Source organism: Mustela erminea, chromosome 11, assembly GCF_009829155.1.
Source record: "Mustela erminea isolate mMusErm1 chromosome 11, mMusErm1.Pri, whole genome shotgun sequence".
Taxonomy (NCBI): Eukaryota; Metazoa; Chordata; class Mammalia; order Carnivora; family Mustelidae; genus Mustela; species Mustela erminea.
Genome location: NC_045624.1, coordinates 11,010,401 through 11,028,676, shown reverse-complemented (window position 1 = coordinate 11,028,676; position 18,276 = coordinate 11,010,401). Strand labels below are relative to the sequence as shown.

At 41.0% G+C, this 18,276-nt stretch overlaps 1 protein-coding gene across 4 annotated transcripts in view; it reads right to left on the bottom strand.

The window, feature by feature from the left end:
- The window catches only part of TCAF1 (TRPM8 channel associated factor 1), a 44,327-nt gene that overhangs the window by 4,465 nt on the left and 21,586 nt on the right, over positions 1-18,276 (bottom strand). For all 4 annotated transcript variants that reach the window (XM_032304908.1, XM_032304907.1, XM_032304906.1 and 1 more), the window contains exons 3-7: positions 4,694-5,688; positions 4,344-4,441; positions 2,844-3,057; positions 2,292-2,531; positions 995-1,332 (exon numbers count right to left, since the gene is read on the bottom strand). In XM_032304908.1, the coding sequence (XP_032160799.1) occupies positions 995-1,332; positions 2,292-2,531; positions 2,844-3,057; positions 4,344-4,441; positions 4,694-5,688 (1,885 nt within the window). The remainder of the gene's footprint in view (positions 1-994; positions 1,333-2,291; positions 2,532-2,843; positions 3,058-4,343; positions 4,442-4,693; positions 5,689-18,276) is intronic.

The following is an 18,276-nucleotide window of genomic DNA, read 5'->3' as shown; positions in this document are numbered from 1 at the left end:
TCACTCCATCATCAAAGTGTCGGCAGGGTAGCACACAAGGATTTAAAGCTGCCGAAGTGAACAAAAATCCTTGTATCTTTCACAGCTGCAACATTAAACCCCCATAACTGGGGAACTGTCCCTCTCTCCCTTACCCTGACATAACCTGCATCAGTCACAGGTCTGTGCCAATCTGCGAGGCTACTGGTGTGGCCTCTCAGGAAAAAAATGTGAGTTCGGTAGAAACAGAAGTCAATGTACAGTCTAGGTGGACGGAATGAAGTTAAGTAAGACACGATTTTAAGAAAAGGCAGCTGTCCCGAGGCCACAGGGAGTAGCCCCTGTGAGGCCCGGTTATGGCTCCTTACAGTTAGGACGACACTAGCAGTTCTCTGAAACGCCCTTAGCTGGACTGCACAGGTGAGCAGCATTTGTCCCTGGGGTGTAACGGCCCAGGGAGGAGACTAGAGTCTCCCGGCAGTTTCACTCTCATTCCCAGGGCAGTGGGTACACACAGAGAGGTATTCGGGCAGGTGGAAGAACCCGGCTGGAGAGTGAGTTCCAGAATCCCAGGTGGTGAGACTCTGCATGGTGGCCTGGGAGCTGCTCCAGGGACTGGCGTGAGGGAACTGGGGTGCCGGACAGTCATTCAAAGGCAGAGGCAACCTCATGTGGAGACCAGTGAGGCATCTCGGATTGCTCCTGAGGGAGAATCTGAGGCAGTTTCTAAGGAAAAAAATGGGTCCCATCCCGTGACGTGTGGTTGGGGCGGTGAGGGGAACGGACAGGATGTTTGGTGTGAGATCGCTATTCCATGACATGGTTTGGCTTCAGTCTCTGGTAAGTCTGGCTTTAAAGCCAGCCATGGTAACTGTATAGTACTATCTTTACCTCTGCTTGGTCCTTTCATGACTCTCCTCTAAATCATCGTGTGAGGGTATGGCTAGGACAATTAAGTCCACTTTGGGGTCCCCACAGTGGGATCTCCCCATCCCCATCCCTTCTTGCCCAGTACCTGTAGATACGTTTCCAGGGCAGTCCACGCATTCCAGTTTTTCACATTGGGACCCTTGCCCAGGTAGATTCGGACTCTCTTCTCCCGAACTGGGGGCCACAGAGCAATATTGGCGCGACCTCGAGGGATGCCCAAGACTGTTTCATGCACGTAAACACACCACAGATTGCAGGTGGCCTCGGTGGTGTGTGGGGGGAACTCCCACTCCTGCCGCTGCTGGTTGCGGCCGAGCTCATGGACGGGTCCCCACAGCCCCTTGGTTCTGATCAGCTTCTCATTGATGAGCTCTTGCACAGATTCCAGATGGCACATGATGGGGTACCCCGCATGCATCCAGCCTGGGAATGCAGGAGGGAGGAAGAGGGGTTAGAACACACCCTCCTGTCTTTACCAAGACTACCAGAACCCCGTAAAGCTCAGAAGGGCCATCCACACTGACCCACCAGGGCTCTCCACCATCTTCTCTTTCTGTAACTGTGCCTCCCCTCACTCTGACCTGAGAGGAGTGGGACTGGTGCACGTTACCAACAATCCTTCACATTTCTCTTCAGCTTCTCGGGAACCTGTCTCATGATACGCTTTTCTCAATATGGAGAACTCCTGGATGGTGGCTTCCCTTGTTCATTACTTAGATACAGTGTTGCCCACATTGATGCTATTTTATTGTAATCATCTCTGTAAGGCAAGAAAACTGGGGTCTAAAGAAATTTCCATCGTTTTTTTCATTTCCACACTCCTGATTTGTTAGGCTCTTGACTCACTGGCAGAGATCTCTTCTTTCCGTGTCTTCTCAATGTTGTGTCCAACAACTGTGACCTGGGGCGAGACTCCCCACCCCTTTTACTTTCTCCTTGAAGTCCCCGATGGGATCCCTGTGAAATCCTAGCACTCTGTTCCTATGCCGTTCCAGCTATTGGAAGACAACCCTTGACATGCCAACTTAGATTGTTCATAATTTCACATACTGCTCATGCACATTCCACAGCCTGCTTTCCTCCAGTCCCATAATCCCATCGTATTTCCTTATGCCATCAAAATATTACTTTAGAAAGTGTCTGTTGGAGGTACACACGATATATTACTTAAGTATTCCATTCTGTTAGACACTTAGGTAGTTTCCAATTTTTTTGACTGGGGGATTTGGCTGAGTCTATTTTTAAAAATACATTTTTCCCCCCTTTCAAGACTTATATCTTCTATGTCTTGCTAGAAAAACATTTTCACTCTGTTGGCTGCCTGCTGCATGGCTACTGAAAAAAGGGAAGGCCGTTAGGGGCGGCATGCACAGAGCACCCACCAACTGAGATCTGCACGTCAGCAACGATCCTCTGAGGCAGACGCAGAGGGAAGGGCTCGGCCCCCAGCCGTGCCACAGCCTGCATCACCTCGTCCCAGAGGCGAAGCAGCGGCTCGGGGTTCTCCAGCGTTCGGAGGTTGGCGGTTGGCACTGTCAGGATGATGTTGTCCGTAGCCAGCTCTCCCCAGGGACCTGGATTCTCCTGGATGCGCCTCTTCCACTCCTCCTGGGAGGTCTCCCCTGGGAAGAGAGGCCATAGGGCTTGAAACTCACTTTCCCAAATCCCTCATGTTAAAACATCCAACTTGAACCCCAGGAAGAGAACACCGAGGTCATAAGTGACCATATCGCCCCTTTTATCCTTCTTCTAGGAAATCTCCAAGAATGTGGTTTGGTCTTCATCTCCTTGGCCCCAGCGCTGAAAATAAGGAAACTTAGCTTCCTCCCCTCTACCAGCCCGGAGTTTCTCTCTTCCTACAGCAAACAGCCCCAGATGATCTCCTGACCCACCTCTCCCACTCTCTTGGGGTTCACCCCACAGTTCCCACTCACCCAGCTTATAGTATGGGGCATGCACAGCCCCCTTAACAGTGATGGGCACAGAGCCCAGTTTGCTGCTCTGCGGCACGATGATATAGAGCAGGCCGCCCCAGAGGCAGGTAATGGACTTGGTGGGCTTGTCCAAGCAGCACCGGTTAATCACGAGCGGACCTCGGAACAGCTTGCTGGCTCTGGTCAGGTCATCCGTGTGGCAGCCGATCTGTATCTGGAGCAGAGAGATCCCCCCGCAAAGTCACCTCGGGTGTATGTAGGTGGAAAGGGAGGGCTTCCAGGAGGTGGAGACAGGAAAGGTCACAGGGCCATGACCCCGTGCTAGCCCACACCATTCCATCATTCTTCGGGGCTGTGTGGACCAAATCGTGTGTAAACGTCCTCCCAGGAACGTCAGCTCAACAAAAGGTTGTATTGAGACGCTGAAGTGAGAGGCACCAGGTGTAGCACATGGACTAATACTGAGGAGGACTGACTCCCACACAGGGCCCCTAGGTGTCTCTAAAACCCACAGAATCCTGGGTTGCCTTCTTTGTTGTGGTGACTGGTCATCTTGGGAATGGGGCAGAGGGGTCTTATGGACTTCAGCCCTTTGCTGCCTGGAGAGAAGCCCCAGGGGGAGGCAGTGTGACAGGCTCAGGAACTGGAGGGAGGATCCAGTTCCTCCCATTGGCCGGGCCCCCCTTCCTGGGCCCGTGGAGTGGCTCCTGTACTGGGTGGAGTCCTGGGATTGTTCTCCCAGGTTTATGCTAAACAGGTTCCAGAACAGAGACCACAGAACAAACCCTACCTGTCACAACGACTCTCCAGGGGGACAGAGCAGGATGGCTACTTTTTCAAACAGAGTGTGTGCATGGGTGTGAAAGTGAAACAGAGCTGGAGGGAGACTGGGGGAGCAAGGGACAGTCTTCAGTGTCCTAGGAAAGAGGAAGAAAGACCTTGCTCTCCAGTGAGGGACTGGACAGGCACAGAAAGGGAACTGAGATGGACTGAACACTTCTGCGTGCCAGGGCACTCTCCATTTGGTGCCTCTTGTTTTTTTAGTTTTGAAAACATTTTATTATTATTTTTTAAAGCAGGCTCCACACCCAAAGTGGAGCTTGAACTCGTGACCCTGAGATTAAGGGTCATATGCTCTACTGACTGAACCATTTAGGTACCCATTTGGTGCCTTTCTTATTCTCCACTCTGGGACATAAGAGAAAAGCACAAAACTTAAGAGCTAGGAGTTGGTTAGGTTTGAGTCCTGGGCTCTGAAATGTATCATATCTATTGGCTGATTGATTGGAGTAATCGTGGACACACAATGTTAACATTAGTTTCAGGTGTACTAGATATTTTCAATCTACACCCGCAGCTCAGTTGTCTCATCCTTAAAGTGGGGTAAAACTACATACCCCGGGTTGCCAATAGGGTTTTTATGAGGATCAAAAAAGACGGTGACCATAAAAGCAAGAACATTTGGGTTCTGCGTCAAGTGGAGATGGGGTACGGCCTTACCTTCAGATCAGCAGAGGCAGCGGCTTCAGGCAGCGAGACCTCTATAATCTGCCTTCCAGGAATGTAGAGCCCGGTGCTCATCCAGCAATATCTAGTGCCTGCCAAAGCACGGAAAGGGCCAACTTGATCCCCGCTCTGTGACAGCATCTCCATCCAGCTCTGCACAGCTCTCTCCCTTCCTGTTGTCCTGACTCAGTTCTTGCAACTGTTACCTGAAGCCCCCACCCCCATCTCCTTGAAAGTCATGGCCAAGAGTGGAGATGGCCTTCCGAAGTCATCAGGCCCCACTCCCGCAGCCCCCACGCTGAGCCCTCCACCCCCAGGGCACCCCACACTGAGCGCTTCAGTACCTGGATTGTTGCAGTTGACCTCAACGGTGATAGGAGACTCCGAGGGGCGCAGATAGGGGCTGCTGTACATGTCTTCAATTTCTGGCACTAACAGAGAGAGGTCACTTCCAGAGTGGGCCAAGCCAGTGGCCAGGGAAAGCATAGCCCCCCTGCAGCAGTCATTGATAACAGGGTTCTCTCGGGTTGCGACTGGGAGCCGATACCGACTCAGGAGCTTCCTCAGGAGCCGATGCACAGACATGTATGCAGGGATCTCGTCGGCGGGGATCTGCAGGAAAGCTGCACCGTCTGGCCCCAGCTTGGCCAACCAGCCCTTTTCCACGTTCCCTCTTTTCCTGCCCATTATGACTTGGAACTCGGCCAGTGTGGTGCGGAAGTGATAGGTCCTTATCCCTGCTTTAGGCGTACGGAAGGGCCCTGGATTAAGGCTTTGGCTTGTGATGCTGATGCCAAAGGGGTTGAGGAGGAGGTTTCCTGGGAAGCGAGCCAAAGGAGACACTCCAGGGTTCTTGAAGGCCCACCACCAGGCCTGGGCTCCAACAAACAATCCCCCACCCTCAGCTACAAACTCCTGCAGCTCTTTGACCCCCACATCACTCACGGGTTCAAAGCAATAGACACTTGCATCACTGGTCAGATGGGGCTCAATGCTGGTGTCTATGCCCCCGACCGCGAGCAAGCCGCTCAGTGTCCTGAGTTCCGTCTGCACCACGATCTTGCCTCGGCGGCCTGCATCCAGCCAGCGAACAGCATTGAGCAGAAAGGGGCCCAGTTTTCCCACGGTGAATAATACCTTGTGGCCAGTCACCACCACCCGGCCCCGGCCATAGCGAGCAGCCGCTATGACACAGCCGTGATAGGAATCTAACCCCAGGGGAAAGGCTAGAGCCCCATGCACAAGAAGCTGGGAGGGGAAGCAATCTGAGTTGCTGATGTCCAGCTCTGAAATCCCATGCAGGAGCTCCTCTCTGTCCTCGGAGAGATCATCTTCACAGCTGCAAAAGATACAGGTGTTCTCTGTTAAAGGAGTGATCACATAAAGCTCTGAGAAGAGTTGCCGGCATACAGCAAGTGTCAGCTTTACTAATATGATCACCTCTAGCTCTCGAGGGAGAGCTGGGAGAGCAAAGTAGACACATCTGACCCCACTGGGTGTGCAGGCTGGTCTGAGGGAAGACAGAGGGACATCCATTCTGCTCTGCTCCTTCTTGGAATGCAAATCCTCCAAAGGAAATCTCATAGGAAGCCCTGCTGTGTTTACCCAGTATCATGTCTTAGCTATTCTACATTTAAGTGTTCATTTCAGCCTTTTGGGCATTATGTAAATAACTGAATGGGTAATCATGTTTTCATTCTTATAAAGATTATTTATAAATTTTATGCAGCCAATTTTCAAGTCAAGTCAACAGAGGGCTGAGTTGGTGGCACCACTGAAGAATCACTATTATTTCAAAAGGTGGGGAAGGGAAGCTGGCTGGCTTCAACTCTAGTGGAGACCTTCTTGTTACCTGAACCCAAAGGATTGACTATCTACACCCAAACTCCACCCATTCATGGATGGCTTACAGGAGGCTCATATCCATGCTCTAAGGTGTTTCTCAGTCCATTTGGGTCTGTCTGTGGACACGAAACCCCTGTAAGAAGACCTCAGGACACCCATATCCCCCAAATGGGAGATGCAGCCCTGGATACCTAGTGGGATCATTAGGGGGGAAGAGGTAAAGTGACCTTTAAAGCCTGGAGATCCCAGAACTGGCTATGCCACTTTTGTTAGGTAAACATTGGCAACATACAGCTAGAAGCCAGTGCATGCGAACACTGGACAATGGGAGTCACGTAGATAGCATCACTGTGTGTCTGTGTTGTGTTCTCTGTGGCTGCAAGAACCCCAGTTAACTGAAGGGAGACTGGTGCGCTTAGGAGGTATGATCCTTTCCTGAAGACAAAGGTATCACCCTACGAGTGACTCTCCTGCTCCTTGAAGCACTAACCACTGAAATCATTCAGCTGACTCTTCTTGCTCTGATTCCAAGTTTACTGAACCACCTTGTGATGATAATCTCGCTTCTGATGATCATCTGCCTACACAAAGAAGTCAGGGGCCAGGTCAGGTAGAATGTTCTAGTTCTGTGATTTATCTATTTCTCAAGCAACATCTTGCACAGTCTATCTTTAATTTGGTGATTCTAAATTTAAAAATATTAATTTTTAAAATTTTTATTACTTTGTACCTGTATACAAAATTAAAAGAAAATGTGTTTTAATTCTCATAAGGGGTTCTGTTTATAAATTTCATGCAATCAGTTGTTTCACCACCAAGTCAGTGAAAAGGTAAGCTAGTATGTTTTAGATGAATACACTGGCATCAAGGTTTATACAGTAGCCTATTATGATAAGGTGGGTGATACTGAATGGGCAAACTTGAGGCCCAGACACCAAATCACTAGCATATCATCTAGACAATGACCCTAGGTCCTGTTCATGCTGAGCCAGGGGCACCCTCAAAAACATCTGTTTTCTAATAGCCATGTTATTTCTAATAGCCATGACTTTGGTACAGGGGAAAAGAAATTTTTGTTTCATAAAAAAATGATTTTGCTTCATAAAAAATGCTTCATAAAAATTTTTTTTGCTTCATAAAAAAATTAAAAAAAAATCTGAACTGGATTGTTTACTTTTCTTTCCCATTCTCTTCTGAAATGAAACAGAAGTTTTAAAATGAGAATAAATCCATGATTGCACTGAGTTGTGAAAAGGGAACAATCAGTAAACTGGGTTAGTGACAATTTATTGAAAATATAAATCAAATGGAATCAGACTGATCAGAAACCCATAAGCACAGAAGAATCTGTAACTGCATATATGTGAAAGAAAAAGATCAAGAAAAAAAGAATAGGGATTATGAGAAAATACGGAGATAATTATTACTGAGAAAATATACTTCCATAACCAATAATAATCAACCTAGAATTTCAATGCCATTTAGCATTTAAATAAACAAGAATCAGCAAATATTTGATGAAAAGTAACAGCATGAAAGAGAAGCACCAAAATAACCTGAGAAAACCAACCCCCAACGAAGTAATAATGATAGATGGAGTGCACTCCTGTTGTACATCCTGTGGGTTTGGACAAAGGCAGACATGTATCCATACTTACAGTATCACACAGAGTATCTTCACTGCCCTAAACATACTCCGTGTTCTGCCTATTCATCTTCTCATCCCACCCCTGGCAACCACTGATCTTTTTACTGTCTCCGTAGTTTTGCCTTTTCCAGACATCATCTAGTTGGAATCAGGCATTTAATGTTCCTACCTGTCTGTTCCTGGCTGCTCATTTCTTTTTAGCACTGAATAATACTTTATTGTCTGAACATACCACAGATGTATTCACTTCCTGAAGGACATGTTTCCATGTTTTTGCAGTTATGAACAAAACTGCTACAAGCAGGTTTTTGTGTGGATGTAACTCATTTGCATAAATAGCAAGGAGTGTGATTGCTGGATCCTATAGTAAGAGCAGTTTAGTTTTATCAGAAACTGCTAAACTGTCTTGCAGTGGCTGTACCGTTTTGCATTCCCATCAGCAGGGAAAGAAGAGTTCCTGAGGCTCCACATTCTCATCAGCATTTGGTGGTATCTGTGTTTTGAATTTTCAGTTTACTGACATCTCGTTGTTTCATTTTGCATTTCCTTGAAGACACATGATGTGACGTGTCTTTTCATATGATTATCTGACATCTTTACATCTTGGTGAGGTGTCTGTTAAGGTATTTGGAACATTTTTAATTGGATTGTTTTCTTATTATTATTTTAAGATTTCTTAGTATATTTTGAATAATCTTTTATCAGATGTGCCTTTTGCAAAAATTTCCTCCCAGTCTGTGGCTTCTTATTCTCTTGACATTGTCTTTTGCAGAGCAGAAGTTTTAAATTTTAATGCAGCTCAGCCTATAATTATTTCTTTCGTGGATCTTTGGTATTATATCTAAAAAGTCATAGCCATATTCAAGGTCATCTAGGGCTTACTTCCTGTTACCTACTAGGAGTTTTATAGTTCTGTTTTACATTTATATCTGTGATCTGTTTTGAGTTATTTTGTGAAAACTATAAGGTCTGTGTCTAGATTCATTTTTTGGCTTCTGGATATCCAGTTCCATCATCATTTTTAAAGATTTCCTTTGCTCCATTTTATGACCTTTCCTCTGTCAAAGATCAGATGACCATACTTATGTGTGTCTATTTCTGGGCTCTCTACTCTGTTCAGTTCGTCTGTTCTTTCACAAATACCACTCTTGATTACTGTAGCTGTATAGTAAGCCTTAGATAGTGTCCATCCTCCAACTTTGTTCTCCTCTAATACTGTGTTGAACATGCCAATTTTGAAAAATCAACTTCACTGACACCTAAAATTTATTTAAAGTCTATGTCTTGAGATTTTGTTACAGTTATACACTCATATAATCACAATAAAAATATATAGCATTTCCATCACCACAGAAAACTACCTTTTGTCCCATTTCAGTCGATCCAGTCTTCAGGCAACCACTGACGTGCTTGCTTTCAGTGTAAATGAGATCAGCCTTTTCTGAAGTTTCATATACATGGAATCACAAAGTATATCCTCTCATGTTTGGCTTCTTCCACTCAGAATACATTTTTGAGAGCAATCCATGTTATTAAACCCATCAGTAATCCCTTCCTTTTTATTGCTGAGTAGTATGCCGCAGGGTAGATAGACATCCCACATTTTGTTCATCCATTCATCTGTTGATGAATATTTAGTTAGTAGCTTCCAGTGTGAGGCTCGCTACCATGAACATTCATACACAAAATTTTTGTGTGGACATGTTTTCCTTTCCTCTGGATAAATGCTTAGGAATGAGGTGGTTGAGTAGTATGATAAGAGTAGGTTTACATTTATAAGAAATTGCCAAACTGTCTTCCAAAGTAGTTGTATCATTGTACACTCCCAACAGCAATGTAGTAGATTTCCAGTGGCCCACATTCTTGCGAACTCTGTGAGTCATTTTAGGGACAATTCTAGTGTGTGTGTGTGTGTGTGTGTGCGTGTGTGTGTATGGTATCTAATTGTGATTTTAATTTGCATTTCTCTGATGATAATGATGTTAAGAATCTTTTCGTGGGCTTTTTGACCTTTCATCATTTATCTTCTGCAAAGTATGTTAAAATATTTTTTTTTACTAGATTATCTTCTTATTGAGATGTAAGAGTTCTCTATGTATTCTAAATGCAAGTCCATTGTCAGATATAAATACTGCAAATAATTTTTCCAGTCTGTAGACTGCCTTTTTTTTTTCTTAATACTGTCTATTGAATTGCAGAAGTTATTAAAAAAAATTTTGGTGAAGCTCAATTTGTCAGTCTTTTCCCTTATGGCTCTTGTATTTTTTGTGTCCTCTCTAGGCCATCTTTGCCTACCCTAAGGTCACAGATAATCTCTCCTGTGCATTCATTTAGAAGTTTTTAACAAACAAAAAATTTGAAGTTTTTGAATTTTAGTCTCTGCATTTTGGTCCAGATCTTCTGAATTATTTGTTTTGTATGGAGTGGGATAAGCATCAAGATTCACTTTTTCTCCATAAGGGTGTCCATTTACTCCAGAACCATAAGTTGAAAAGATTATCTTTTCCTCATAGAATTACCTTGGCACCTTTGGAAAAAATAATTTGAGCATGGATCTGTGAGTCTATTTCTGAATCGTGTAGTCTGTTTCATTGATCTGTATCCCTATCCTTATACCAATACCCTAGGATTTTGATTACTTTAGCTTTCTCATAAGCATTAAAATTGCATTATGTTAGTTCCTTTCATTTGCATTAATTTTAGAGTCCATTTGAACTTTGGTTGGTATTATTGCATTGAATCTATACGTGATTTGAGGGAAAGCTGACATCTTAAAAGTACTGAGTGTTCTGATTCATCAATGTGGTGTATTTCTCCATTTCTTTAGGTCTTAATTTCTTTCAGTGACATTTTATAGTTTTCAGGGTATGGGTCTTGTAACATATTTTATTAACTTCATTAGCATTTCACAATTTTGTATCCTGTTTTAACTGATACTGTATTTTTTTATTTCAATTACCAATTTTTGGCTGCTAGTATACTAAAATGTAATTGATTGGGTCACCTGAGTTGCTCCATTGGTTAAGTGTCTGCCTTTGACTCAGGTCATGATCCCTGAGTCCTGGGATCAAGCCCCGCATTAAGGCTCCCTGCTCGGTGGGGAGCCTGCTTCTCCCTCTCCTGTTCCCACTGCTTGTGCACACACACACACACACACACTCTATCAAATACATAAAATCTTTTTAAAAAATGTAGTTGATCTTTCTATATTGACCTTGTATCCTGCAACCTTGCTAATTTCAATTATAGCATTTTTTAATAGTTTTAAGGAATTTTTTTACGTAGATGATGATGTTTTCTGCAAATAGACATAGGTTTACTTCTTAGTTTTTCATCTCTGTGCCTTTTTTTTTTTTTTTTTTTTAACTTGCCTTACTGCACTGGCTGGGACCTTTGGTACAATGTTGAATAACAGCAGTGAGAACAGGTATCCTTCCTGTCTTGTCTTGTTTTCAACCTTAGGATATTTCACCATTAAGCAAGTTCTTATAGCTTTTTCAAAAATGGCTCATCATATGGTAGAAGTTCCTTTTTATTTCTAAATAAGATATTGTCATGATTTGGTATTGAATGCTGCCAAATGCTTGTTTGTGTATGTGTGTGTGTGTTCATGTATTGAATTATATGGTTTTCTCATTCATTCTGTTAATTTGGTGAATTACTTCCATGTTAGAATGTTAAAACAGCCATGTATTTCTAGGTTAAGCCATACTTGGTCATGATGTAGTAACCCTTCTATAGATCCCTTTAATTCTTTTTCTTCTTTTTTTGTAATTTTTTTTCAGTGTTCCAAGATTCATTGTTCATGCATCACACCCAGTGCTCCATGCAATATGTGCCCTCCATAATACCCACCACCAGGCTCACCCAACCCCCCACCTCCCTCCCCTCCAAAACCCTCAGGTTGTTTCTCAGAGTCCACAGTCTCTCATGGTTCATCTCCTCCTCCAATTTCCCCCAACTCACTTCTCCTCTCCATCTCCCAATGTCCTTCGTGTTATTCCTTATGCTCCACAAGTAAGTGAAACCAAATGATAATTGACTCTCTCTGCTTGACTTATTTCACTCAGCATAATAATCTCTTCTAGTCCCATCCACGTTGATACAAAAGTTGGATATTCATCCTTTCTGATGGCGGCATAATACTCTGTTGTATAGATGGACCATATCTTCTTTATCCATTCGTCTGTTGAAGGGCATCTTGGCTCTTTTCACAGTTTGGCAATTGCTGCTATAAACGCTGGGGTACAGATGGCCCTTCTTTTTACTACATCTGCATCTTTGGGGTAAATACCCAGTAGTGCAATTGCAGGGTCATAGGTTAGCTCTATTTTTAATTTCTTAAGGAGCCTTCACACTGTTTTCCAAAGTGGCTTTAATTCTTTTTACAATATTTTACTAAAAATGTTTGCTTCTTTGTTCCTGAAGGATATTGTTCTTTAATTTTCTTGCAGTGTCTTTCTCGGGCTTCGGCATTAGAGAAATACTGGTTTAATAAATCAAGTTGCAAAAATTTTCCTCCTTTTCTATTTTCTTTAATGGTTTATGTTGGGTTAGTATTATTTGTTCTTTGAATATTTGATATAATGCATCAGTGAAGCTATCTAGATGTGAAGTGTTCCTTATTGGGACTTTTTTTTCATTGTTGTTGATTTTAAATAAAATTTTTATTTTAAGATTTTAAAAAAACAAAAATTGCAAATATAGTACCAAGTTATATAAGCCCTTCACCCAGTTTTCCTAATGTTAGCATGTTAACAATCGTGGTATGTTTGCCAAAACTGAGAAGTTAAAACTGGTAAAATGCTATCAACTCCAAATGTTAGACAAATTTCATCAGTTTTCCCACCAACATTTTCCAAGATCCAAACCGGGAAACCACATTGTATTTAGTATTGGGATGTTTTAAAATACAATTCCAACTCATTTAACATATATTTTCTGTTTCTTTTTGTGTCAATTTTAGTAGTTTGTCTCTCTCCGGAAATTTGTCCATTTCATTTAAGTTGTCAGATTCATTGGCATACAATTATAGTATTCTTTTATTATCCTTTACTGCATGTAGGATCTGTATTAATCAACCATATTCCATTCCTAGAATTTTTCATTTGCATAATCTGTCTTGTTTTTGTGATCATTATATAGAGAGATTAATCACTTTTATTGATTTTTTTCAACTAACCAGCTTTTGATTTTACTAATTTTCCTTATTATTTTCTATTTCCTGTTTCATTGAATTCAGCTCTCATCTTTATCATCTTCTTACTCTTTCCACAAATTTTGGGTGAGGTTTTCATTTTTGTTTAGCTTCCTGATATTGAAAACATATGTCACTGAATTTAAACTTTAATAATTTCTAATAAAAGCATTTATATAAGGCATACTTTTCTCTTTAAGCACGACTTTAACTGCATTACACAAATTTTGACATGTTGTGTTTTCATTTTTATTCAGGTTAAAATATTTTCTAATTTCCTTTGTAATTTCTTTTTTGACTTGTAGGGTACTCATGTATTTTTTAACTTATAAATATTTAGATATTCAAGATATATTAGAAAATAACTTTATTGTATACTAATAGGTAAATGGTTAAGTAACTTATGAAAAAAATCCAACTGTGAAATGCTCTATAGCTATTCTGGAAGATGATGTATGTTTATCAGGTGCACATGGAAAAATGTTCAAGATACATGAAGTGAAAAATCAAGTTGCAGATCTCTCTCTGTTTCTCTTTCTGCTTCCCCAACTCTACCACCCCCTCCCACTTACAAACACACACACATGCACACACACACACACACACACACACACACACACACACACACACAAATGGAAGAAAAGTCAGAAAAGATAGAGTCCAAACTTTGGGGAAAAGAATGAATTAGTGCAGGCAGAGGGAGAGGTGGAGATGAAGCTGTTTTACTTTTTACTTTGCATACTTATGGATTATTTCAGTTCTTTTTCAACAAGCATGTATTTTGATATATATGCTGCCAAAGCAAGCACTACAAGCATGTATTTTGAAACTGAAGAACGGAAACTGTTCATAAAAAGGCAGAGAAATCTGAATTGTGATTTAGCAATTACTCTTCTGAAGTGCCCTGTCTTCCCACTTGGATTTGCTCTCTAAAACTTCTTATTTTTTGAGAACCAGCTAATGCAATTTTAGTCTACATAATTAAGCATGAAGTGAGAAGGGTCGAGTAGGAGTTAGGGCACTATGTTTACCACCCCCCTCAATGCCTGGCCATGATCCTGACATAAAATTCTACAGTTAGCATTCTGAAAATCCCTAACATGTAACAAGCAATGACCTCCAACAATTTGTGGATCCTTGTTATAAATAAGCTTATTATTAATATCCACTTCGATATTTTGGCTTTCCAAACTGCTTGGGAAGACATAGTCATGATTATCTTCCATAAACTGATAGTTTTCTTGCTTCATTTGAATTAATTTCAAGTAGATTACTCAATTTTCAAAATTCTGAAATTTTAATGATCTGGAATTCAAAGTCTTTGTGTGTGTAATATCCTCTTAGGATCTTTCAAAATGAAGACAGTATAAATTGTTATCAATGTGTAATGTTCATCAATTCAGGTTTCACAGGGGTGTTTTCAGGCTGAGGAATTTGGAGCATGCAGACATTTCAGGGTATGACCATTTGTACAACATTCTTCTCTATGCACCTCTGATGACTTTCAGTATAGATGGGAATCACTGTAGATGGAAAACCAGTCTCAATGATATATAGCCAAAAGGAGGACAAGGATGTTCACTCCAGCACTTTCCATTTAGAGGGAAAAAGAGGTGGAAGGATATGCCAAGGTCATGCTGCATTTACTGGGAGTAAGATCCCGGGTTTCCAGATTCCAGTGAAACTCAGTATCACAGCCCTCTTCCTACAACAGTTGTTCAGTTTTTGTAATTCCTTCCAGGTCTGGGTACTAGAGATGTTTATGTGCTTTTCATTCTCAGGTCTTTGGAAATTATTTTCTTGACATAAGAAATAATGCCTGGGATATAGAATATACTCTGTAAATACTGGCTATATAAATGGATGAACAAAATACAGAGTTGAAACTCTTTAATAGAAGCCCGAGATTTGGGTAAAAATGAGACAAAGGACTATTATTGCACAGAGGATTAGAAAAACTATTCGGGTTGATTCTTGTAAAACCTCCCTAAGATTGATCAACTGACAAATTTTATCTGCATCACATGTCTAATTGGTGGAGCCAATTTGGTCTCTGGTACCTGTTTTATTAAATGTACGAAGAGGTAAAATGTGGCAGTGAGTCATGATGATGCTGTCTCGATTTGGTGGAGGAAGTAGGTAAAAACAGGAGTTAACATGCCAATACTTAATACAACTGGGACAACATAAACGACCATAATGATGAATGCCAGGTAAGTGTCAATGATTGGGAATGATATTCAGGACATCATACTCTTATGTACCATAGGCTGGATGTGGAAATAATTAAAGTGTTCTAGGTATTTGAGGGTGTTTCTTAATTCATTGAATCCTCACAACCATCCTGAAAGGTAGCCATTATTAATCCCACTTCAGAGATGAGGCTTAGGGAGGGTGACTGTGACACCAGGTTATAGAGCATGTATCAGACAGAGCTCGGAAACTTACTAAAGCCTTCCTTCTCTAAAATCTGTGCTTTTTCCAGATGATATGAATCCTGAGTCCTGCAATGAGATTGTGGGTAGTTTATGACAATGGACCCAGTGTTTTGTCAAATGAATACTTAATAGAAGGTGAGTCTCCTTCTGCACATAAAGTGCAACACCATTGACCTCGGAGCTGGAGGCACAGTAGAGACACAGGATGAAGATGATAAGAGAGTAGAAATCACCTGGGAAACAGACTACAGGTGGTTTGGTCTTGCAGAGGGCATGGAGACTAGCATTCTAAATGCAGATGATGACACTTTTCAGGCAGGAAGTGAGGGCAGCAAGTAGGAGACTCATGTCCTAACATCTGTCAGTATTCTCACCAGGCTAAAAGATCATATGGTTTTATTACTTAGGGATTTGTTTTTCTGATCATAAAGCAGACTTCCTCTGATAAAAATTTGATTCATCTTGGTAAGATCTGCCACACTTTACTCTTAGAAGGGTGAGAGGATCCCAAGATCTTATTTAGAATTTAGTAAGAAATATTCAAGTAATAAGATAATCTGTCTTATAAAGTTATCTTAATTCATGCTCTCATGTTTAAATGAGGGTTTAAAAATAAATAAGATCCTTTGACAGAGTAACTAAATCCATAGGGGTTTTCAATCTGAACTTTGCTAAGCATGTGATGGAAATAATCTTCCTTCCTGAATTCTAATAAAAGCATCCCGGTATCTTGCATTGTCTAATGTTTCTAAAACATTCTGAAGTTATTCTGTATAGTACTACCTATTACAAGAGTGGAGAAAGATCCAAATGCTCAACAGCAGGCAAATGATAAAATAAATGAGGCATTCTCATGAAGTGAGTCAAATATAACTTGGAAGATTATATAGAATGAAAAATATTTGTGAGTGGAGTTCAAAATAGTATGTATACTAAGATGATAACAATGTAAAATATGGATGAATGGGGAAAATAATATGTAAAAATGAAGAGTTATGTTGTGTGTTTATGACCTATTACTTTTTTTAAAAAATAGATATTGAAAAATATTGAAAAATGGTTTAAAAGAAGAATCATAATTCAAAAGTATTGGCAATTGGTAACACATACACACATAGACATATTCATATGTATATCAGAATTTTTAAAAAGGTAAGTGACAAAAAGTGAATCATTTGGAGAGTTAAATTTGGTTTTACGTTTTCTGTTTATGTCATAAAAAGTATTTATGCATTGACAGATTGGAAGGTGTTTAATATGACATGAATTTTTTTTTGTCTTTTAGTGTTCCTAAATGTGAACTGACTTAATGAAATATACACCTTATTAATAAAATTTCATAGAAAGTCTGGAAAGTAAAAGGTCTGGAAAGTAAAAGTTTAAAAGTAAAAATCATCTACCATTATTCCATGACCCAGAGTTCTACCCATTAATGATATTTTGACCTTTTCCTTCTATAATATTTTCTGCACATAGCTGTATTTTTTGACCAAAAAGTAGGAACATACTGAACAACAGATTACCATCCTATTTTATTTCATTTAATAATACCCCCTATAAGATTTTTTTCATGCCTTAATTATTCTTGGAAACATAGTTTGAATGGTTGGTTATTAAATCTATAATTTATTTAGATATACTATTCTTCCCTATTACAAATAATGCTGAATTGCATATCCTTGTATATAAATCTATCTGATTCTTTTTAGAAGTCCTATTAAAAGACATATTAAAGGTTTATTAAGGCCTAATTCACATAAAGTAAAATCACTTGATTTAGGTTTATAATTACGGATTTTGATACACAGTTTGGTAACCACAATATCAGGTGGGAGAAAGATCGCTCAGTGTCTACATTTCAGCTTTGGCTATATGAGAGCGAAAATTTTTTTTTTTTTTTTAAGATTTTATTTATTCATTTGAGAGAGGGACAGAAGAAGAGAGCACAGCTCGGGGGTAGAGCAGAGGGAGAGGAAGAAGCATGCTCCCTTCTGATCAAGAAGCCAGTGCAGGGCTTGATGTCCCAGGATCATGACCTGAGCTGAAGGCAGATGCTTGACCCATTGACCCACCCAGGTGCCCCAGTGAGAGTGAATATTAAAACTATGGGGTAAGGAAGAGAGGGTTTTTTGTTCTCTCTTTTTCCATACTAATCTCAACCCATGCATTTGATCAGTATTTCACATTTCTCTCTCTCTCTCTCTCTGGGGTAAGGAGGAGAGGGTTTTTTTGTTTTCTCTTTTTCCATACTAATCTCAATCCATGCATTTGATCAGTATTTCACATTTCTCTCTCTCTCTCTCTCTCTCTCTCTCTCTCACACACACACACACACACACACCCTCTTTTGCCTTTTACTTTTTACTCCATACTTCTGTCAGCCAGTCAGTGGGCAATGCTATGCTATATCTAGCTGTATAAGCAAAGGCAGTCAAGAGTTGTGATGCAGTCTTACCTAGTAAATAACCAATACTGATAACCCACAATTTCCACAACAGAGTCTGCAAACTTCCCTTATAAACTCTGATTTTTTTCTCAGACGTTAGTCTTCAAGGTGATTTTACATGTGTGCACACATATATATGAGTACACATACACACACGTACAGCCTAACCCCCCAAGTTGAGAATCATTCATGACGAGAGATGATTTAGATATAACCAAAGAAAAAAGAGGTATGGTTTTGGTAGAGAAAAACATCTGTGAATACAAATAGGGGGATTAGATTGTTTAGAAAGAGAATTACGGTCAGGTCTTACCTCTCTATTCCTTAGGATGAAGATCACTGGTAAGCTGAAA